This window comes from Phaenicophaeus curvirostris, chromosome Z (assembly GCF_032191515.1).
Source record: "Phaenicophaeus curvirostris isolate KB17595 chromosome Z, BPBGC_Pcur_1.0, whole genome shotgun sequence".
Lineage (NCBI taxonomy): Eukaryota > Metazoa > Chordata > Aves > Cuculiformes > Cuculidae > Phaenicophaeus > Phaenicophaeus curvirostris.
The window spans coordinates 25,960,500-25,983,766 of record NC_091431.1 but is presented as its reverse complement, the minus strand read 5'-3'; the positions used below and the strand labels follow the sequence as shown (position 1 = coordinate 25,983,766).

General features: G+C 41.7%; 1 protein-coding gene across 1 annotated transcript; it reads right to left on the bottom strand.

Moving 5' to 3' along the window:
* Positions 1-7,478: 7,478 nt before the first annotated feature.
* Positions 7,479-12,520, bottom strand: CTSL (cathepsin L). Its single transcript, XM_069880160.1, has 8 exons — positions 12,443-12,520; positions 12,088-12,223; positions 11,654-11,776; positions 11,417-11,572; positions 10,833-11,057; positions 9,137-9,305; positions 8,682-8,799; positions 7,479-7,878 (listed from the first exon to the last, which is right to left on the bottom strand). Exons 2-8 carry the CDS (start codon positions 12,211-12,213, stop codon positions 7,779-7,781), a joined length of 1,017 nt encoding a protein of 338 aa, XP_069736261.1. The 5' UTR covers positions 12,214-12,223; positions 12,443-12,520; the 3' UTR covers positions 7,479-7,778.
* Between the last annotated feature and the right edge of the window lie 10,747 nt (positions 12,521-23,267).

Below are 23,267 nucleotides of genomic sequence, written 5' to 3'. Positions count from 1 at the left end.
TGGATCAAACGTGTCTGAGTATTTGAATCAGAAGTCAGTACTCTATCTTGTTTTTCGTGAACCGTACACCCAGGGATTTTTGGTTTTTTTTTAATAAAGGCAACTGATATTTCTGGAAAAAAACAAGACTTTTCTTCATTTATAAAATGGAAGCAGTATACTTTAGACTAATTATAGAGAGAGAAAAAGAAAGAGCTATTAGCTTACATAGATTATAGTAATCAGATTTATTGTGAGAAATGGGTGCTCGGTACCTGTGGAAATATAAGGGAGAGATTAACAACAGGAAAGATGATAAAATCATTAACTCCTTCAAGACTGCAAGGATAGAAGTCTCTATTTTCCAGAAATATCCAAGGTTCAAATATGGGTAAAATATGGGTAAAACAGGGAACAAAATTAAGACATAGATAGAGGATCTCCACACAAATATTTTCTTAGAGGTACAGGACACCAGAATTTTTGAGGAGACAGTCCCTACCTTCATGTCATCATGGACAATAACCATAAGCCCTGTGCATTGCTACTGAAAACACTTTCAGGTTTTGTTCTTAGCTTTCTGCAAAGACATACATGGCTTCAGAAAACAGAAAAGTAAAAACTCAAACCAAGCGTGCCATCTGATTCCACAGAATTGATTTTAGTACTGCATGTGACAGGTTTTCCCACTAACCTCTGCCCTGGAGGAGGTTGCTCTCACCTGGTGCAACGATTTGCATCAGGGTTTTGCAGGATCCTGTTCATCAGGAGCTGAGCAGGTTTTTGGTAATAGCTTTTGCAGTTGAGGTCACTGCCATTGATGAAGGGACTTTGGTGAGTGACCTTGCAGAGGGTGTTTGCCAGAAAAGCTCCGTACTCACACGTGGATGAACAGAGCTTGGCCTAAACATTCTTGTCAGCGGCTGAGTAGATCACCCAGTGAATATTTTATAGCTTTTGAAAAGACAGCTCCATGGAGGAGATAACACCCTCGCTCAATTACCCGGCCAGCCATGCTCAGCTGAATGTGCGAGGCCAGCCTAATCCCAGCCCGGGGCACGACTGTTCATATGTCTCATCGGTTCAGCATTACACTCAGATGCACTGTCAGCACATGTTGGGAAATAAAGAAGCCAACTTCTCCCCACGCCCAGCCGACGCAGCACTGGCCTCACAATCATGTGCTGTAAAAAAAACATAATTCTGAGAGACCAGCATGCCCAGCAGTTACCTAATGGGTGACACTCTGTGCTTTGCGCTTTTGATTGCCTGATTTCCTGTTTTGTTCCTGCATGGACAATTTTATCTCTTTTTTGACAACTCAGTGAGACTTACTATGCCACCACAGGAAGAGAAAAAGAAGATTGCTCAAATGAAAAAAACCCAGAGAGTTTAAATAAAAGGGAAAGAGCCACACAGGCAAACACAGATCTGAAATTTAAACTTAGTAAAAGAAAAGGTACAGGGATGTTTACCTTTCAGCTCTCTTGAAGCTGCATTGTGAAAAAACAAAGCCAAAGGAGAAGGCTACCCTTCTCTCACATGTACACACACAGCAGCTAGTCAGCTACACAACCTCTGACCAGCAGCCTCACTACTTTTGGGTATTTTCCTCTCCTGTTCCTCAGCTGTATGTCAGGTTAGATTATAAACTTGATGAGGAGGGAGGTTCTCTTGCTTTTTTGTTTACAAAGTGCCTAACAAAATGGTACTATGAAGTTTGTTGAAATATCTGGAAAATAAAACTGAAATTGCACTTCATAGCTAGTCCTGATGACCTTCCAAGTTTGCTGCTGAAATGCTCTATTATATTGTGAGAGAAACATGATCAAACCTCATAACAGCACTGGATCGGAAAACACAGATTCCTTCAATTCTTCCCGTGAGTAGCGAGCAACAAATAGCAAAATGGCAGCAGAATTTATTCTTAGCATTTGCACAAGGCATTGTAATTTCTGTACAAACAGAAAGAGAAGTTTCTTTCAACTTCATGGGACTGCTACCATAAATTTCCAAAAGCCAATGCAATTTCACAACACAGCTGATGTTTTAAGTATATATTTCCTATTCCAAAAAAACCTGCAGTCAGCCAGTGCTGCATGCTTGAAACAGGAAAGCAAATTGCAATACTAGTAAACATGGCTGCCCAGAAGGAATGTTAAAAGGGCTGCTGAGAAGAATTTGCATTCACAATTCCTGCATTACTGCGCCATTACAGTAAAAGATTGTGGTATACACTTGGCTATATGCGTATCTAGCAAAACTGAGCACCTGCATTTACAGCAATGAACTGTCTAGATAGTTAACAGGCAGCTCTGTCTAGGGGTTTTTTGGTGGTGGCTTGTTAATAGCCCCGTAATTTGATACATTACAGAGATGCATTTAGAAATCTGCTTCCTTTATTAAGTGGGAAAACCCACCTGTGACTTGGCAGCTCTGAAGCTACTTTCATTTCACGTGACTTTGGGATTTTAAGCAAAAGCAAGCCAGCTGAGACTAAACCACAATAGCAAGTGCATGCCAAGGCATGCTTTAACCTAAAGGAGTTCTCACTGTATTCAAGTTGTGCAGGAAGATTTCACTAATAATTGAAAAAAACCAAAAAAAAGCCCAACTTCATCATTAAAGCCAGAAGTGAGAGTATTTTTCAATGCAATTCCTGAAACTGCAATTCTCCCTAGCAGATGCATAATGTAATAGCTATACTTGCTTCAGAGGCCCCTGATGTCACCCCAGGAGGGCGTATATAAATCACTCTTGCTCTGGAGGAACACACATTAACATAGACAAAGAACTTTGAAAGACAAAATTAATGCCAGAGGCATGTCTAAAGTGGATCAGATGTCACTAAGCATACGAACAACCCTCACCAGGGTGGAAAATCACCTCCTCTTTGCTCAGATCTCAGTCCAGCCACAGGGTTCCCCTGGAGGCCCTCTCAAAGGTAGGCTTACCTGGAACCATCTTCTGAAGGTGGGTGGGAAAGGCACCTCTGTCTTTGCTCCATCTTTGGCCATTCTTCCCAAACTAGAAGGACTGTAGGAGCTAAGGTAGTAGGTCTCAGAACTGCAGCACCGCACCTGACAACAGGTATTTTGTTGGTGTTTCTAAAACACGTGTTTCCCAGCATCACTTTACTGGGGAAGGCTAGTAGGTTTCAATCAGAAGCAAGTTTTGGGTCTCCTGGAGGTGGTAAGAACCATAGGCGAATAAAATAAGGAAGAATAATTTTAAAAATAACCCAGTATGGATTATAGAAATATCTGTCTTCGTGGTTTCTTTGTCCTTTTACTCACAAAAGTCAATGGCAGCTCTTCAACAGCTACTAGCATGCTAGTAGCATACAAAAACTGCTGTAGAAATAAAAGTTTAAGATCACTGGAAAATAATTCTTTGTCCAACTTGGCATGAAATATAAAGGAAATAAAGCACAGTCATGCTCCCTGAGAAGGCAAGTGAAGGTGGCTTCTTTTCAGGCCTCTAGTCTATCTAAACTAATCAATCCGTGGGTCAGGCTTCCACCAGGTGGCCAACCCTCCTCCTCCCCAAAGTGAATTTTTCAGGTTGGGCTCCGTGTCTGTTTTCAGGTGAGCCTTACTGAATGTCACCTAAGTTCAATTCTGTGAACTGAATCTCTGTGAATGAAATTTTGTGTCACATTATATCCTTTCTTCTAAATGCTTTAGGTGCCCCTGCATTCACCTGAAATTTCACTGATGATGTGATAAAGCCCTGATTACAGAATGAGAGAAAACATCCCCCATTAATGACTTCATCTTTCAACAATTCTTTCCTCAAAACAGTGTATTAATTATGTCTTAGCATATTCCCTAGCATTTTGACTTCTGAACAAAAACAGTGAAGGGTTTTGGGACAGACTGCAGTCAAAAATGGGCTCTCAATCTGTCGTACACCCTAATAAAGGGCAAAGAGAACTAAAAACCAGAAGTATCACTTTACATTATCACAGCCCTCAGGGTATGCTCAATTCCTTAGTTAATAGCCGGAAATTCCAGTAAATCTCTAATATGTAAAAACTGATCAATTGTTATTAAGCTTAAGAGATAAATGGCAGGATTTTTTATTTCATCATAGAGATTAATAAAAGAGAAAATATGGCATAACTGGTGTTCAGAAGCTAGAGCTTTTGAGTTCTTGATGTTTTGAAGTGGATATTCTCACTTTTTATAGCTCAGGTTGTCTCAGAACAATCTGTTTACAAGCGCCTTTGTGCAGATAATCAGTTAATCATTCACTACAGCAAAACTTCACTGGTACAACTATCACCTTTGGCGTCCCTGAAAGGTTTCAACAGTGAGATGACAAATATTTTGTCACTGTAGTCCTTCAAAGCATTTTGAAAATTACTTTCCTGCATGGATTGTGTAGGGGAATAAGAAGTTATTCATTCCACCGTTAGTGTTTGGAAATTGATTTAACACTAGCAAAGATGAAAAACAGCACACACACACACAAAAAAAAACCAAACCAACCAAAACAAAAAAAATTCCATTCTACTTAGTCACAGATAGGATATAGAAGGAAAAAAGAGTAGTTTCCTGCATTACAGCTGAACTCATTTTTCACTGGAGTTTAAAGATGCAGCACTTCATATGTAAATAGAATCATTTCTTTTCATGGTTTTCCTTGCCTCAAGAGTACTTGTCTTTAGAAACTCATGACCAGCTACTGATAAGTACAGTCATTGACCAGGCAGATCAGACAAACTTGTTATTCTTATGAAATCTTTAGGCCAAGCACAGTCTAAAAAGCACCAGCACATGAGAACAAAATGCAACACTTCTTAGTTCCCAAATATAAATAAAGCAGTTAATTTTCACAATGAAGATGGAAGCAAGTAATAACTGCAGGGCTTTAACACTCTACAGAACTGCCATCTATCATGCATGCAACAGAGTCCCCAAATCACATATTTGGATATGCACAAGACCCATTAAAAATGAGAGTAGTAGAAATTCAGACAGAGCCTAAACAGAGCAGTCTAGATAGATTGGCTCACTGACAACATGTGCACTGGTATCTTTACAAGTAATACATCCTATAATAATGCAACTTCAGCCATCAGCAAGAATACAAAACCAAAGAAAGCCAGGAAAAATATATATTTGAACACAAAGAGATTTAAGTACCCACAGCTTTTCTAGGAATAACTCAAGAGCTTCCTATGTGTGCATGTATGATATATTTTTGCTGTATTATCAGAAAGAAACAACTTTGAAGAGAGGTGACACTTTCCCCAACAGAACATAAACCATCATGGAATCATTTGCTACTTTCTGAGAGTACTTCTAAAGTAAATGAAAGAAGAGACAACTCTACAGAAAATAGGGCCACTGCCATGGAAGCACAGGTTCAGATTTAATGTAATTCTTGAAATGTAACAAGTTTTAAATTTCTGCCAGCGTATGTAACTGCAGCTTCCACAAAATGGTAGTTTACAGTGTCATGAAGCTGACACTTAATAAGACTGTGTAAAAACTGAGTTATTTGTACGACCTGACTTACCCTGCCCCCTTCAGAAGAGAGGATGTTCAGTCAGAAGTCAGCAAGTTTTAATGTGTATAATTGGCTGTATTATCGCATTTTATTTCCCAGTCAGAAGCTGATACTTCTTTTGTTAGCTACATTCCAATTCACATGCATACTCTTTGGAAAGTTATTTCCTTTCCATTTCACATCTGTTCATAAAAAAATATCTTGTTCTGCCAGCAACTTTTATTAGCCTTGGCCTTTGTAAACATACACCTTTCTCTGCTGCCCAGTTTTTGCAGCAGTTCAAATCCTAGCAGGGCTTTGTTCAGGTCTCACCCTGCACTGGATATTCTCACTGTCCTGTTGTTTTAATCAATGCAGACAACTAGTGACACTTTAAGTACTACCAAGCTTGCAGTATTGCCAGCTTCCAGCATTTAAAACTGTTGAGACAGATCCCTTTCTGCTCCTGCGTGGAGGCAGACAGAAAGAAAAGCATCTCCTGTGTAAGGACCTTACACAGTCACTTCCCCCTCAGCATTTTGATCTTGCCTCCCATTTTGAATGTACAGACTACTGCCTTTTCCTTAGGAAAACAAGCCTTGAGAGAACCACCAGAAGAGCTCTGTTTTCATTTCCCCCATAGATTCTGCCAAGCAGCGTGGGTGCTCTTAACAAACCTGGCAAGTCAGCTTAATAGCTAAATTGTAACCAGTATTTCTGCTTTGTGGGTTGTTAAATAGCCACTGGGATGAGGGAAGCTCTTCCTTTTAAGAAGTTTGTAAGGAGAAATAAAAGAAGTTTGTAAGAAAAATAAACCTCTAAAAGCAGCATATAAATGGACTCACAACTGAAGACCAGTTAAATTTTGATTATTCTAGATACCTCATATTTTCTTTTTTCTTTCAAAAAGCGTCTACAAAATACAAGCTTAAGACTTACCAAAAAGAAATTTAGCTTCTGTAACTTGTAGTCCAAGAGCCCTTTATACTCAGGGCTATCAGACTCAATGCATATTATGCATAAAGACCCTTGGGTCCATACACTATGAAGTGGTGTTAGCTAAGCTGCAGGGCTGTCCCTCCAGCCCACATGGACAGGGATGGAGTCAGCACCCAAACAACACAGCAAGACTCCCTCCCCAGCTGTTTGTGGCATTATGAATTCATCCTCTATAGAAACTAGTGGTAACCAAAACACATCTAAAAAACAGTATTAAGCTAGTAAGTATGTTTCAGCAGCACAGACAACTGCAGAGAGGACATCTTTCAGAAAAGCAGGTATAAGGCATCAGTGTAAGTCACTACAGTGCAGTCAGCAAGGAGTATCCAGGAATCAACAGAATGGTCCAACAGCACTGCACACAGAAACAGCATTTTCCTCCTCTCCCTCCACTTCTTTCCCCAGCCAAAACTGGTATAGGGGGAACACAGCCAAAGTGTACTACATACATCAAGACAAGTTTTCTCTTTGAAGAGTCCAGGCACTTTAGATATTCCTGCTATAGCCTATAATGCTCAAAGGGAGACAACTGCTCTAACTACACAAGTAGGGTACTTGGAGGTGCCACAGGAAAATATTAATGGTACTAAAGCTAAATGAGGATGAGGTGCTGCATCCTGGAAATGAAAATACTGAAGATCTACATTATGAAGTACAAAGAAGAGATAAATAGTGCCTCTGGGTCAGAGGATTAAGCCAAAATTCACTTAGATATATTTTAGAGAACAAGTAGTTTCAAAGAATGAGGGTCAGATTTTCAGTCACTTTTTCTTCAGTTGATAAAAAGACAGCTTTCCATTTCACATTTGAAATAAGTTGTCACAAATACTACATGCTATTTTATATGAACTATTAGCCATCCCCAGATAGGCTTGCATTTCAGCAGTTGGTAAGAGGCATGCACATAGGCTTCCAGTTAGTAAAATGATTTAAGATACCTATTTGATAAGGCTCCCAAGTGGAAAAAAATCACAGACCAAAAAGTCAAAGTCATCCATACACACTGAAATTTAAATGTTTATTTAAAAAGTAAACCTTTGGGCACAGTGCAATTTAAAAAAAAAAAAAACAAAGAAAGTATTAGATTAAGCAGGTAATAGCCAGCAATATTACAAGCTGTTTACATACCAACATTTACATTAATTTAGAATAAATGGCATGTCACCAACATGTAAAACATACTTCAAAAGTTTAAAAAGAAATCAAGTTTACTTTTGAAGGCTACAAGTCTACCACATGTGTGAACGTGGGTTTGGTCATTCAGTTTAAATCCCCATCTTGCACTGAAATGTTCAGTCTTCAAATTATACAAGTGGATAACTAGCAGCTGTTGCTATTCCACAGTGGTTCTTCCTGTCCTTGGCCATGTAGATATATCCTTTGTCACCCCACTTCTCACCCCAGCTGAAAACAGAAGTAAATGGTTTGTTTTCATATTCAGAAGATACTTACTTACGCGCCCCACCCCCCCACCCCCCCCCAATAAGCATTTATATTGAAAACTACTGCATTCCACATTTCTGGAGAAAAATTAACACACTGCAGTCAAAACTAAAGTGCTTTCCAGCAATTAAACACACATTACATAAGAAACACCTCAAGCTCACAGAAATAAAGGGTGCAGCCATCATTTCACTAGGTGGAGACCTTGGAGGGCAGTCCTCGATTACAGGTGCCTGAAAGCGCAGACACTGCTTTCCCAGCCAAATTTAACAGAGCAAGCAGCATTTGAGGGTGGTGCCTGAGCAACACTGAAGATGAGACAAGCTCCTGTGATGTGCCCTTTGCTGTCAATTTATTGCCTTCCCTCCAGCCTAGGAAGTTCATCTATCTTTAACTTTAAAGTGTTACCCTGCTTCACACAGGTACACAGTACTCTGCTTCTACAAAAGCCATTACGCCCCCAGAACCTTGTTTCCCTCCTGTTTCCCTCTGCTCTACCACTTTAAAATCTACTAGATTTACATGCAGTTCCAGTAACGAGCTCCCTTGAATAAATTAAAAGGCAGGAGCTTGCTGCTTTGGGCCTACTTTATTAGGCTACCAGCAACATGAATCAGGTTTCCCTTTTGTCATACCATACAATCTGATAATAGGCTCCAGATTTTCTACACACAGACTGACTACCGTTGCATCCATAACTCCCACTACAAGTGACAAACTACCTTTCCTCCCTGCAGAGGGTGCAAGGCAGAGAGAGACTTTACCTGTTCTTAACAATCCAGTATTTTTTACCATCTACATCTTCCCCCTCAAAGCCATAGCCTACAACCAGAACACCATGGTCCAGATCTTCACTGCTGCACTCTGGTTCATAGTAGATACCTGTAGAGGCAGAAGGTCACATGTGAACAAGCTCATTTGCAAGGAACCATCCTTCCTCACCAGCAGCCTTGTATATTTCAATTTATATGTTGCAAAGATTCTTGAGGACAAGAGAAAGGAGTCCCAGGTGAAGCGCATCACAGTAGAAGCCAGGTGACAAATACACACACCCACAAGAAAATTACAAAGTGTGGAGAACAATAAAAGGTCTCCCAATTATGTCCTATATCCTAAGATCATACTTGGGGTATCTTTCACCTATTAAACAGGTGGGTAACAAATACTGGGTACTCAAAAAAAAAAGTTCTTTGCATGCAAGTTGCTAACAAATCCCCACCTGACTGATAGAACTGGAATGAAGAGTGGCCTGCATCAATAGCAACAGACACTGGACCCACAGCTGCTACTGCTTTCATGAGCGCTCTTTCATGTCCTTGAGGAATGTCAACAAAGCCGGTGTCATTAGCAGCATTGTACTCTGCCTTGTAGCGACAGTCTTCATCATCCTAAATAAAGCAAGCCCTAGTTATTACATAGTTCTCCCCTTAACACACAGGTTAGTGCAGGAACTACCAGACATTCTATGACTTGGTAAACAAGGGGCTGAAGAGGATCCAATTGCTTTAGCAGTTCTTTGAAGAGAGAAGAGCAGAGGGAGAATACAGAAACTGCTTTTGAGTTGGTCAGAAATACAGAAAAAGCAAAAGGGCAGTTGGGCCCAAAAGGAAAGCTTTACTGGGATGCAAAGGACCATCACATCCTGGAACACTGCCTTCTTTGGTGGGCAGGACAAATATCTTTTCAGAGAGGAAAGAAGCCCAGACTGCATTAATGGGCAATGGAAAAGAGCCAAGTATTCATTAATTACAAAGCAATCCAGAAACTGTTCACTGAGCAAGCACTTAAAATCCGCAATTTTAGTCTGTCAGTTTGAAAAACCATACAGAACAACTTAAAGATTAATCATTTGTATTATATGTCCTTACATACAGCATTCATATGTTTTGTGCTTCTTCACATTTCATAAAAAACCAAAACAAAAAAACCTGTTGGTGCCACAGGCATTTGCCTCAATAGAAGCCTAGTTTGGAAGTCAGGCCACATAAAATTGAAACAGACTGAAGTAAGCACATGCCTCCCTTACCTGTGTGGTATGAGCAGTAATTAAGTCACCTCTGTCCAACTAAAGGAATAGAGTACACCTCAGTTGCTTACTTTTTGTACTGAGCAAGTCAGGCACTTCCTGTGACTAACTAAGGCCTCTAGAAGAACCAAGATTAAGAAATGATTTGAGATTACAGGAATGCAGGTGAACAGGAACCCACATCCAAAGGCTTCGATGTTGCTCACAACAGATGGGACTGCTATTGCCCACTCAAGTCAACACAGTATCACCTGCAAGAAAAGCTACTGTAGAGTGAGCAGAACTCCAAGAAGTGGAAAGCCCAAACTATGGGCTCTCAAGCGATGCCACAATTAACTACAGTTTTTTTGCCCTCACAAGTTTGTTTCACTTCTGGTATATCACCAGAAGTATTTTGGAAGTCTGCCCATTATCTCCACTTACACACATTTCATCCAGGAGGGGAACTTAAGGCGCTGTCAATAGCAATTTGTTCAAAAACAAATCACGCTAGCTGCCAGAATTACCTGGTCTATGGATAGCGACTCCATAATAGCTCAGTTACAGGAAGCTGAATTGCACTGCAACGACTAAGCAGCACGGTCAACAAGGGCTGGGTCCCAGTTTGGTGTGTCCAACAAGATAAGGCACAGCATCCAACAGGAGAGCAGCAGTGAGGGGGAGGAATAAAAATATTTGCTCCAGTTTCTCCAACTGGTCTGGCAATATTTTGACCTCAAAGACAAGTGTAGTATGTGATTACTGCTGGGGCTAGCAGTCATTCTAGTTTTCTTAGGAAAGATGCAACAGGAAGAACCAATATACTGATTACTACTGAGACACCTTCATTTCTAGACAAGAGTTTCCCAACATAGTTTGTCCGCACAAAACAAGTTCAGCTGTGAGTTACCTTTGCAGTGTAGGGGTAGGATACTTCTGAATCAATTCCTCCATTATCCTGCACATATTGGAAAGCCTGGTCCATGAGACCACCATTGCAGCCTTGATTCCCTTCTGGGCGAGAGCAGTCCACCAGATTCTGCTCACTTAGAGAAACAAGTTTGCCAGTTTTTCTGAAATGCTGCCCTTCAAGAGCACCAGTTGTGCTGAAAGCCCAGCAAGAGCCACACTGACCCTGAGGCAAGAAATAAAAACACAAGTTACAAATCCAGACAGGTAAGCAATTATAGTTCCCTTAGCACTGATCTAAACATGAAGAACGTAAAAGGTGCATAATCAACTTCAGTTTTGCACCTAGCATACTCCTAGCATGTAAAAGTGATGATACAGCAGCATTTTCAGTTACTAAGGCACTTAGTACAGAACTCCTAAGAAACCCCAAAGGGATAGAGCAATTCTAGCAAAACACCACTTCATTTAGCAAGCTTGCAGCAAGCTGTACTTAACAAATAAGTCCAGTGTTTTTCCTCTGTGGAAGCAGAAGCAACACACAGGAAACTGGATCTATAACTGGTTATCACTATCAGAGAGTACCTGGTCTTTAACTGGAGTTACATATCCCTTCTCTCTCCAGTCTACAGATCGTGGCACTTCCAGGAAGTTTGGCTCAAGAAACTGGGATCCTCTGTACTTTCTTGCAGTCTTCTTGTGTGCATAGCCATTCATCAACTGTCTGAACTCCTCAGTCGTCTGAAGACAATTCAAGACATGCAGTCACCACCTATTACACACCACTGTTTAGAACTGTACATTTCATACCTCTATACATACCATGTCACCAAACTGATTCATTCCCAATTTGTAGGTGTGTTTTCCTAACGTGTGATCCAGATTATGGAGTTCAATCATTTTCAGGTTCTTCTCCCACACCACTCTCCTCCAGTTTTCCTCTCTCTGAGGGGCCAGAAAACAACAGGCCGCTCATACAAGGTTCACTCGCACGATAAAGCGCTTTGTTACGGCTTACGGACTCGGGTAAGCGCAGAACAGTCCGAACGCCGTTTAAGAGACGGTTTTTTCGCCACCCTCATAAAAAAATCAGAGAGTTCAGTACGGCTGAGCCAACACATAAACACAGGAAAGGGACCTCGTCAGGGAGGGATTATTTTTCCCAGGCGTGGACCTCAGCCAGCTTCAAAACAAAGCAGGCAGGGATGACTCAGCGGGCACGGCCCGGCCGAGACCCGCGGATCCCGGGCGCTCACCTCATGGTACTCCTTGTTGTGCCACGACTTCCACAGCTGCCAGTGCCCATCCAGGTCGGGGTCGGCTCTCGGGGCGCCGAGGGCCATTCCGAGGCAGAGGCAGAGCGCGGTCAGACGCAGGTCCATGCTGGCGGCGCTGCCGGGAGCGGAGGACGCAGCAACGTCAGGCCCAGCAGCGCCGGGCACGGCTCGGCCCCCGCTTCGCGGGAGGGTCGAAGCCCACCCCGCACCCACGCGGGGCGGAGACGCGGGGAGGGCGGCAGCCTCCGCCCCGCTGGGCCCTCGCGTACGCGACTCGCCCCGCGGCGGGAACAAGCGCGGCGCCCGCAGTCCCCGCCCGGCCCGGCCCGCTCACCTCGCTCCTTCGCCCGCAGCCCGGCCCTGAGGCGCCCCCCACCCCGCCGCCGCTCTTATACGCCCCCGGCCGCGCGCGAGCCACGCCTCCGCGCGCCGATTGGCGGGTCGGGATAGGCCACGCCCCCACCGGCCACGCGCCTGGCGAAACCGCGCCCCGCTCAGTCATTGCCGCCGCTTGGCCACGCCCCCTCGTCTGGCCACGCCCCCACCCGCGCGTGGCCACGCCCCTTTGTGGGGCCCGCGCTCCCCTCACTGGGCCACGCCAGGGGTTCCCCCATCATTTAATACCTGAAACCTGCTTTTTCTTGCCTCTGCACCTGAGCCCGACAAAGAGCCAGGGGTTTTACCACCAGTGTGGCTAATGTTTACATGTCTAGCATCCTTTAGCGGCTGCCGGGTTGCGATACGTAGAATTGCAGAGATTTTTAAGAGTTTTACACTTTGTCCGCGTTTACTCAGGAGCAGACGCTTCGATTTTTAACTTGCCCCATGCAGCAGAATAACACGCAAGAGCCATGTGAGGTTCCTCCTTACACTCTTCCAAAGCCAGCAGTGCTGATGGCTGTAGCTTGCAGACTTGAAACCGAGCATTTAGAGTGAAAAAATGGGGTTTGTAGATTGTTGCACAATAGCAAAAAGGAAGAAATCATATGATACGTGCTTCTCCCTTTTTTTGATGTCTTAAGACACACAGTGTGTCGTAAAATAAAATGAGAAATAAGTGTTTTCCCACCCAGATTAACCCAGGAGCAGTCTTTGGCCCAAAGAAGCCCCACAAAGCCAAATATATAAGGAAAAGTCAGAGGGCTTGTCTTTTCAAAGTACCCATTTATCTCTCCTGGAGTAGTGTACTGAGTCCACAAAAAATGTGCAAATACACCTAATAATGCTGCTCCTTGATTAGTATATAATCGTAGGCAAGCCTTGTAAAAACTCCAAGGAAGTAAACTATTTCAAAGCTAAATTACTTCATTAGGTGAAAGCTTGCATATGAACGCTCAGGACTGATCTCTGGGAAAGGCTTATATGTATGCAGCCACGCCACTTTAGGCAGGAATGCAAAAACATGTAAAAGACTTCTTCGGAATAAGACTGTAGCAAAGGCACACTGGATGCACTATAATTTTTAGGACCAAGTAAAACTATGCATTTCTATCTTTCCAGTATGGTACTCTTCACTACCTAACCAATTCACATGTAAATACCTCAAGAGAGTTAAACGAACATAGTTTGACTAACTCATAGTTAGCTTTTTTTTGGGGAGGAGGGGCTGGTGGGGTCAGTGTTGTGTAGGATTTGAAAAGTTTTTACTCTTAACAGCTTTTTGCTAATATTTTCTGAGCAATGGGAGTTGTCAGTCCCATTTAGTTTTTGCAATTTGTTTCTGCAATTGTATCTGATGTCAGCTGAGCATTGAAAGACTACAATTAAGTCCTCAATGAACTATGGACAAAGGCTTCTTTCCTAAGAAGGCAAGATATTTAGCTGCCGTGACAGGAGGTAAGGTCAAAATTGCAGAAGGTCTTACACCATAAATCACATGTCTACTGCTCTGTAATGCACCCTGAGATGCACCGAGATAAACCAGTGCTTTTCCAGATGGTAGGAGGTCCCATGTCTTTGGGGAATTGCTATGTGGTCAGCTCACATTTGATAGCACTGTGCTACCTCTCCTCGTGGATACTGTTGCTGCATGTGCACACACTCACAAATGCCAGGTACCGTTCTTGCTGGGAAGATGAGTTCGCTCTAGAAATTTATTTAACTACCTTCCATAGGGAAATCTTAACTGAGATTTTGTTCAAATTCTTGAAAGAGATAGGAATACTTTTGCCTTCAACACATTGACTTCAGCATGCACTGAATCATAACTGTTAGGTGGACACATCTCGAAAAAGTGTTCTCACTACATATGTTTTCCAGCCTGTGGATGTTTACATCTCCAGTACTAGTCAATTGTGTGACATAATCTGAAGAAGACCTCCAGCTTCTGGATGAACATTTCCGCTGAGAGTTGTATTGTATTGTCACCAATGTGAAGAATGTGAGCCATGTTGCAGAGGCTGTTCATGGCTTCAGCTAAGGTAAAAATGCCATACTGCACAGCTACTTGACATCCCTCTGTCCCAGCTGGTCCTGTCTGTGCACCATAATGTGCCGAACTGCAAGCCCAGCACCGTGGTGGCCTACTGAAGTGCATAGAGGGTCAGTGGCAGCAGTTAGAGGTAACAACGGGACAGGTACTGCTAGAAATATTTTCCATCAACCTCCTCAACCTTGTTATATCCTAGTACAGTCACATCAGCCACAGCAGTCTTTTGCTGTTTGAAAGCATCTCTATGCCAGCCTCATGTGAGTCTTCTGTGCAAAGCACTCCTTCCAGGTTAGCACTGAGAAGAAGTGAAATGAAGAGCTTCAGTTCCTCTGCTTAAAAATTCAGCTGAAGCCATGCCATCCAGTCCAGAGGAGACCTAGACAGCCATGCTAATCACAGGAGTCACAATGGTGACAGCAGTTCTACAATAATGTGAAGATCACAACTTTGAAGGAAGAACACTCTTGTCCATTAATTTAAATCTCTCTCTTTTGGAGGATAAATTTCCAAGCAGATTTTTAAAATCAGCTTTTGAGGAACGTGATATGCGCAAATCTCCAACTGTTTGGCTAAGGGCATGCCACATTTCTAAGATGCAGAAGCACCACCTTTCAGCAACTGGTCATGTTTCCATTGTGACAGAGAGAGGACTGCCAGCCACCTTGTAGCTATCTGGCCCTAAAAGTTAGCAGACTTGCATTTCTTAACAGTCTCAAGAACATGCATAGCAGTGTATTGGAGGAGTGAACTCAGAACTGATCTCCAGAGAAACATCTCATCAACATGAAACTGCGCTGTTACTGCACATCCCAGGCATGTGGCACAATCCTCCATCTCTGGAACCACTCTACCTACTTGCATCCAGGATTTCTGAAACTTATTTTGTACTTTTAAATCCTTTTCCTAGTTTGTTCTCCTGGTACAAATGCACAGAGGACAGGTCCAACCTGCATCTGCCGGCAAAAGGCCCAGAAATCGGGAAAGCACAGCTCTTCTGTAATGATAGTTGGCTTGCAAAGCTACAGCAGGCTGGACATGGATCAAAAATATTTATGCAATGTAAACAGAATAAGCTGCATCACACATAACTATGAGAAGAGTGTATACACAAGGAGCTCCCACAGATCAGCTGTCTCAAGGTAGCTTGTGTACTGTGATCTTTACTGAAGTTAAACCAAGGTTTATTTGGATACCATTTATCCAAACAGCAAAGGCAGGACATTTTATTTGGTTGGTTTTTGCGTTACTATGAAGACTAAATTCGGGACCCTTATTCCTGGAATAAAAAAAGCTGAACTGGATACTTTAAAAGCTATGACTGTGAACATCTTTGTTTATACCAGGTTAAAGTTGTCTGGCTTAAATCTGCATTCTGTAATATTATCGAACTACACCATAACTTAAGAATCGATTTTTAGAGCAGCACAGTCTTATTCAAGGTGTATCTTGGTGTGTTATCTACCCTCAAATGGTGATTACGGTCTTTTGGAGTAAGCTTTCGCTGATGAACTTGTATTAGATTCTACTGAAAAAAAGAATATTCCAGTCACATAAGTACTTCCGTTCAGTCAAACACTGATCTCATTTAGAAAAGCACATGTACATTGCAGAGACCATTGTGCTGGTTTTACTTGCCAGAGTCTGGTTTAGATAAAGGAAATGTCATAATCGTATTTGTGTTTAGGAAAATGACATTTTTTTAAAAAATGGGTCAACTGTCTTTTCAGAAAAATAATCATATTCTTCTTCCAAAAGAAGAAAAGTTAAAGATAAGATTTTAAGTTTTAAGTTCATTTCGGATACCAGAGTAACTGTTTCAGAAAGCTGGGTAGATGTGAGAAGACAAATATAGACTGGATATCCCTATGCTGTCATAAGAAATGCTACTCACTTTAATACTTGTTTTTAGTGCCAATTTCAGAGAAGTTTTAGAAATTGCAGGTATTTTTTGTAGCTAACTGGATTTGAACATGGCTGGTAAAATGGCAACCCAAAAAGCATGAGCAGTTTTCTTCCTTGCAGCTTTGTGAAAAGTAACCAGCCTTCCTCCCCAAATGGGCATTCCTCACAAAAGATCTGAGGTGGCTCTGGGGTTTATAATGTCCCTCTTCATAAGTACCCACTTTAGAATCTTTGGTTTGTATTCTCTCTAGTGAAAAATCAAATTCAAATTGTGCTTCATCTGGAGCACCCATAATGAAGTTAGTTGTATCATTATTAAATTAGAAAAGGAAACAGCATCTGCTTCAAGAGAACATAGATAGCGTTCTGTGAATTTTCTGAAGATCTGGGAGATGGTTGGGGAGCAGTGACACAACCCTTCTGAAACACTTCTTTGTTTTCAGCAGTCTTGTGATCTGCCAGAACCTCACACATTTCCTCACTCAAGTGCCAGATAAGGAACTGCATTCCAACTTCTCAGCTGGCCCACAAGGCAAAGGCGACTTCGTTTGCATCTCAATGTTTTACCTGGTCACGAGAGCTGGGGAATGATGCAGGGAGTTGCTTGCCTTGAAAGATCAGATGGGGGTCCTTAGTATTGTCACCACTTCAGGATTAGAGTTTCCCAAAAGCAATGTTATTTTCCTATGATGTTTTCATATGAAGCTGTTTTGCATGTGTGGAAGAAATTAGTTGGTTTTTTTCTTTCTTCTTTTTTTTAAATTATTTTTTCTTTTACCTTGACTTGTGTTTTTTTAGAGAGGCTAAATGCTAAGTTGTACTCAAAGTCACCTTTGAAGCATTGACCATGGTGAGACTCACATACACAAAATTTAAAATCTCAATTCGATTCCTCATTTTTACTTAGTATCTACTCTTGATTTCTGGTGGACAGTCATTTCTGATTTGGGGGATATTTGTGACTTTAAAATCTCACCTGGGGAAATAGTGAGAGGATGTGGGCAAGTATATTAAATTGCTAATGTAGATGTTCACAAATATAGAATAATTCCCACATTGTTTCTCTCAAATGTAAAGGACATTGATATTTTTCCCCCCTCATACTAGAAAAGATAATATTTTTTCAATTTTGCTATTCAATTTCAAATATTTGCTGTTTCTTTACTGCTTTAATTTAAAAATTTATTGTAACATGTTGGAATTTGCAAATCCTGTCTGTATTGTAAGGTTACTTTGAACAAGACCATTTTTACTGACGATCTCTACTCTAGAGATCACAGTAAAGGCATTTTAACACAATCCAAAGGCGGCTTCAGAGAGTATTTAATTTAATATTTGAAATCACATTTTGATTTAAACAAACAATGATCCAACATTTCTGTTGTGAAACAGAAGCAGTAATAAAGTTCAGAGAAGTATAAATCTTTATGCTTCTATAAATGTTTATGCTTCTGCAAGCTATTGTAAACGGTTGCAGAGCAGGAAAGAAAATTCTGTTTGCCTGTCTCCTGTTGTTCTTGGAGCAGTGGTGTCTAAAGGGCAAGCTGACATGCTGGAAAGCATTTCCCATGATAAGGTTAGAGTCTGTGAGTGGTGTGAGGAGTTATTTTTAAACTTAAAGGTTGCAGGCTGGGCTTCATTAACAGATCATGTGAAGGAAGGTTAAACAAAAGTTGCGTGCTGAAGAGGAGAGAGGCAATTGAAACAATCAAATACTGGTTTAAAGTTTGTTTTCCTGAAAATCAGGTAAGAAGGAAAACAGACGAATGCATGTGAGTTTTGGGTAAGAGCAACTGACTCACAAATTCTGTTATTCCCTCTTTACAAACAGGAGGACCGAGGTAAAAAGAAGCAGTATCATGCTGTTGTGGCCACTGAAATCATATTAATGACCCATGGATAGATCATTCTAGGCTCTTTGATATAGAAGTTAGCCATAGTAAATCATAATGCATCTTATTTTCCTCTTCTGAAAATAAAAGCAAGGGTTAGGACTTTCTGGGAATGCAAACAGATATGATATAAATCAGTGCAATACACAATGCCTTCCCTGTCTCTGTAGCTACTCTAAGTCAGCCCATTGAACACAAGGATACTGGTAGTTGCTGTCAGATTTACACAATAATTTCAACTATTTTAATAACTAATCACTGTGACAGACAGATACTACACCAGGTCTTTAACAGGACTCTGCTGTCCACGAAGGGCTCTTGATTGGAATCTTCTCGCCATCAGTAGAAGAGAGTTTCTTTTGATCTCTCCCTCTTTGATCATCCTCAACCCACAGAGCATCCTAAATGCGCACCCTAAAGCCCCAGGACAGAGCAGCAGAAGGAAAAAGACTTCTGCCCTGGTTCCTCAGGGGACACTGAAAGTGACTGTATGCAGAGACATTTATCTGTATTTGGGATTAAGCTGGTTTAGTTACTGGCCGGCACGAAACAAGATATTTTAGGGAACTGTTTCACATCGCAGCAGTGCCTGGATGACTCCATGACAAGGCCATACTCAGTGCAGCAGCTACAGAGCTGAGCACTAAATCCTGTTTCTCTAACTTGCCTCATGAGCAGCTATAAGCTTACGCAATTTCCTCTTGCTCCACATGTCAGTGTCCTTCACTCACAGATTCCTCTCTCCCAGAGCAGTATTGCTGGAAGTGAGAGGCTTGAGTATCAGCCAAGTAAGCTATTTTACACATCAGCTCGCAACCGACTCACTACCTACAACACCCATGATTTACTGCAAAAATTGACCTTTGTCCATCACTGGAAAGGTGATGATGAAACCTCTTTCCCCGGGGGCTGTCCTGATTCTGCATGCCTGGGTTGACTTCTGCTCCCCTGCCCCATGATAGTGGTCTCAAATGCCTCCTGTTACCATGAAAGGCAGACAGCTGAGCACACACTGCAATCCAGACACAGTGCCGGCTGTTTCCTCTCACCCAGTTGACTTTATTTTAAGGATTTTGTCTTTAACTGAACAAATAGTTGGTCAAAACAAAGGCTGTGTTTGAGGAAGGACAGTTTAGGCTCTTTTTTACTTTGTTTGGCCAAGTTGGGGCAGCCATGCTTGAGCGACATGGAAGCTGCTTCCTGACCCTGGGAATTTGATTCCATGAATGCAGGCTGCTCCAGCTGCCGTCTCTGCTGACAAAGGACATTCAGATCTAGAACTAGGTACATTCACTGTCTGGCCTTGAAAGGCTAATCCCCAAGTATGTTGATGGTGACACAAGGGAAGGAATGGACAAATAAAGGAAGAAACAATGAAAGATTTAATGTACAATCTGGAGTTTACCTAAAAGACCTTATTTTGTGACTATTTTGATTGTGTGTACAGTGGCAAATATCAATGTAGATATTAAAATATTTTTCTGATTGTTCTTTTTCTGAGTAAGAAGAATATGTTTTCTTCACTCTGAGAGTGGTGAGGCACTGGCATAGGTTTCCCACGGAAGCTGTGGCTGCCCCATCCCTGGAGGTGTTCAAGGCCAGGTTGGATGGAGTCTTGGGCAGCCTGGTCTAGTGGGAAGTGTCCCTGCCCATGGCAGGCAGGTGGAACTGGATGATCTTTAAGGTCCCTTCCAACCCAAACTATTCTATGATTCTATGATTCTATGATTCTGTCTTTGGAATTGGTTTTTTGGGTTGTTTTGGGGTTTTTTTTTGTTTGTTTTGCTTTGAGGTTTTTTTTTGCATTACTAATACTTGTTTCATGAAATAATAGATCCATTACTCATATAAAATATCACACATTTTGTTTCATATATTGTTCAATGGGTTGAATTGGTACTGTCCTCAGCCATTCATGGAATGATATAAAAATGACAAAAAAGAGGGCAAAAGTATTAATGGAAAACATTCTTTAATGATGTCCTGCATCTACTAGGCTATGATAATTTAAATTAAAATGCTCCTTCATAATAGAATTAAAAATTTCGCCCCTTGAAGCAGTACTTGAAACTAGAATTAGAGAATTTTCTTGTCAAATCCTGAATTAGACTTGGTTGAGCTGACTAGCTTTTTCCCCCTCCTCTGCTTTAATGCTCACCAAAAGGCAAGCCAAGCAGAGCTGGCCGAGTCCAGCTGTGATTAGCCCATACTTCTTTCTGTATCTGGCTGTATTTAAAAACTGTATATAAAATATTGCCCTTTGCTCAGTATTCATGCCTTCAGTTACCTGGTTTGTCTGAAGCAGCTGAAAATATTACATCAGTTTCTAGAGAGATATCAAATAAAGGCTTGTAGTTACAGATCTTCTTTTAAAAATTGTTTAGATAATTCAGACTCAGATAACTGGCTGGCTTTCCACATTTGCTTTTAAGCAGGAATCAATATAAAAGTGTTTTTAAATGGTACCAGAATGGCAGGCATGGATATGCCTGCATGCTTTGGCTCTGGCCATAATGTACTCTTTTCTCCTGGACTTGGGGATAATTTCATGCCTTGCAGATGATCCAGTGCCAAGGTAGAAGTCTACTTCCTCATCTGTGGGCCTCTCTGCCACGAGCGGTCTTTCTTTTAACCTTTCCTTATGTGTAAAGGTTGCGTGCTGACAGCTCCTCGTGGTGAGTGAAAATGAAGACGACCAAAGAACTGAGTCGCCAGAAGTGACTGATAGTTGGCTTAAGTAGAATACGTGGGCTTTTGTAACATTTTCCCTGGCTTTTGCTTGTCCACCCACGAGGTCAGTTAATAATCCTTTATAGCCCTCTTATGCTTTAGCTTCTTCAAAATGAAAAAGAACTAAAACGAGCTTTACCTCCCTCATGCCCCCAGCTGTTATCAGCAAGAGCATTCACCCTGTAAAATTCAGGTTTGTTAAGTGTCAGACTGACTTTATCACTATCCTTTGGGACAAGCAGAGGACATCAGCCACCCTATAGACTATGTTAACGCACATTGTGTGTTTGCAGCTAAGTCTTGATAAAAGCTAATCAGAGCAAAAAGAAAAACCACAAGGAGATAGTAAAATACCTCACTGTAATGATATCACTCTAGATCTAATGTTTTGCATTGATTGGATGCCTTCCTCTTCCATGAACATTAACTAATAATGCCTTATTAAGTCTTGTGGAGGAATTGAGGATTAGTGCTGAAAATAATTTGGGACCGGTGTCCATAAATCTCCATACATCTATCAGGGTGCTTTCCCACATATTTCTTAGCTAAGGCTTAGCTGCAATGACAAATTCCTCAGGCTGACAGATCAGCAAATATGACACTGCAGGGAATGGAGCAGAAAATGAAAGCCGATTTTCATCATGATTTTTCTTCCTTTTTCTTTTTTTCTGAGATAAAATGTTAGTATGTTCTTGGAAAAAGGTGCAGAACCAATAATTTCATATGAAACTCTGGAAAGACTACAAGAATTCACCAAATAGGTTTGTAATTCATCAGCTCAGACATAATTCTGCATTCTGAATTCATCATGGACTTAGAGGAGAAAACAAGAGAATGGCAGTAACACAGTCCAGTGAGGTCTTGGCAGATATGTTGCTGTTCTCAAGTCGAGGAATGGAGGAGGATGCTGGTTACTTGTTCTCACATACTACATCAAAGGTACGTACATAGAAACCCAGCTGCTCTGTGCAGTGCTTTTTCATCTGATGAGACTGCACATAGTGGTGCTCTAAATGTCTCTTTTTGAATGCTAATTAGGTGAGATATATCATAAAAGCACATTTCTGTCCTCAAGTCTCTGGACAAACTTCTTCTTACCTTCAGTTATGTACTTGCAGTTGTGTACCTGCGTAATTCACCTGCCAGTTACCTGTTGTTTTCCCCAGCATTTCCATTTTGTTTCCCCCTCCTACTGGTTCCAGGAACAGTCAGGGTTACCTCCCATGTCTCAAACAGCCTTCTGAAATTACTAACCCTGGAATTTTTCTTACTAAATTGCTGAGTTTGCCACAGAGACTTCTTATAAGTAGGTGTTATGAGCAAAAATTCAGCACAACTTTCTTTTTTTACATTTTCCTCTTTTGAAAGGACAAGAAAGTATTTTCATGAAAAGCGCATAGGGCCCTATCCTGCTTCCTTACATAGGCTGAGCCCAGAGAGCAGTAGTAGGAGTTTCAATAGGTAGGCAATGCAGAATAAACTATGAGATTCATGTTTGCCCTGCTCCTGCTCCATCAGTCAGTCAGTACCTTCTGGGGTTTTTTTTCCCCTCAGAATATGGGACCTAAGGCATCACGTTATCTGCATGTCTGTTTCCTTCCTCCTATATCTTTTCAGCATGTTGGCCATTGCAAGTTAGGTATGAAAGGGAGGAGAAGATTCCAACTTGTCTGGAGGGCAGGAGCTTGGCACAAAAGAAGAAAACCAAACTAGAGCTTCCACTAGAGGAAAGCCAGGCTGACCACTGTTGCCAAAAAGTAGTGTTTGGAAGCAGCCAGTTCTCCCCTGTCTGAGCATGTACAGCTCCAGACTACCTGTGGCACTATTTGGTATCTCTCTTGCTCAGTGGGAATGTGAAGAGATACAGAGAGTGAAAGAGGAACACAAGACATAAGAAAGATCCAATGATAATATAAGAAATCATCAGTTCTGCTCTCCCATCACTTTTTTCTGCCATCCACGTTGTCCAGTTGTCTCCACAGCTGGCTTTATGATTTACTTGCAGAAGATCCTGTAGCTACCTCTGTGTCACTATTGAAGTCTATCAGATTCTTGAAACAATGAAACGTAACTATGAAGAGCAAGAGGGAGCACATTTCTACCTGTGCTTCTTTTGTGAGGAAACTGAAGCGTATTGAAGCAAAAGGGAAGTGCAGTAACCTTGGCTAGGGTGATGAAGCTTTCTAGGCAGACTGTAGGCAAAG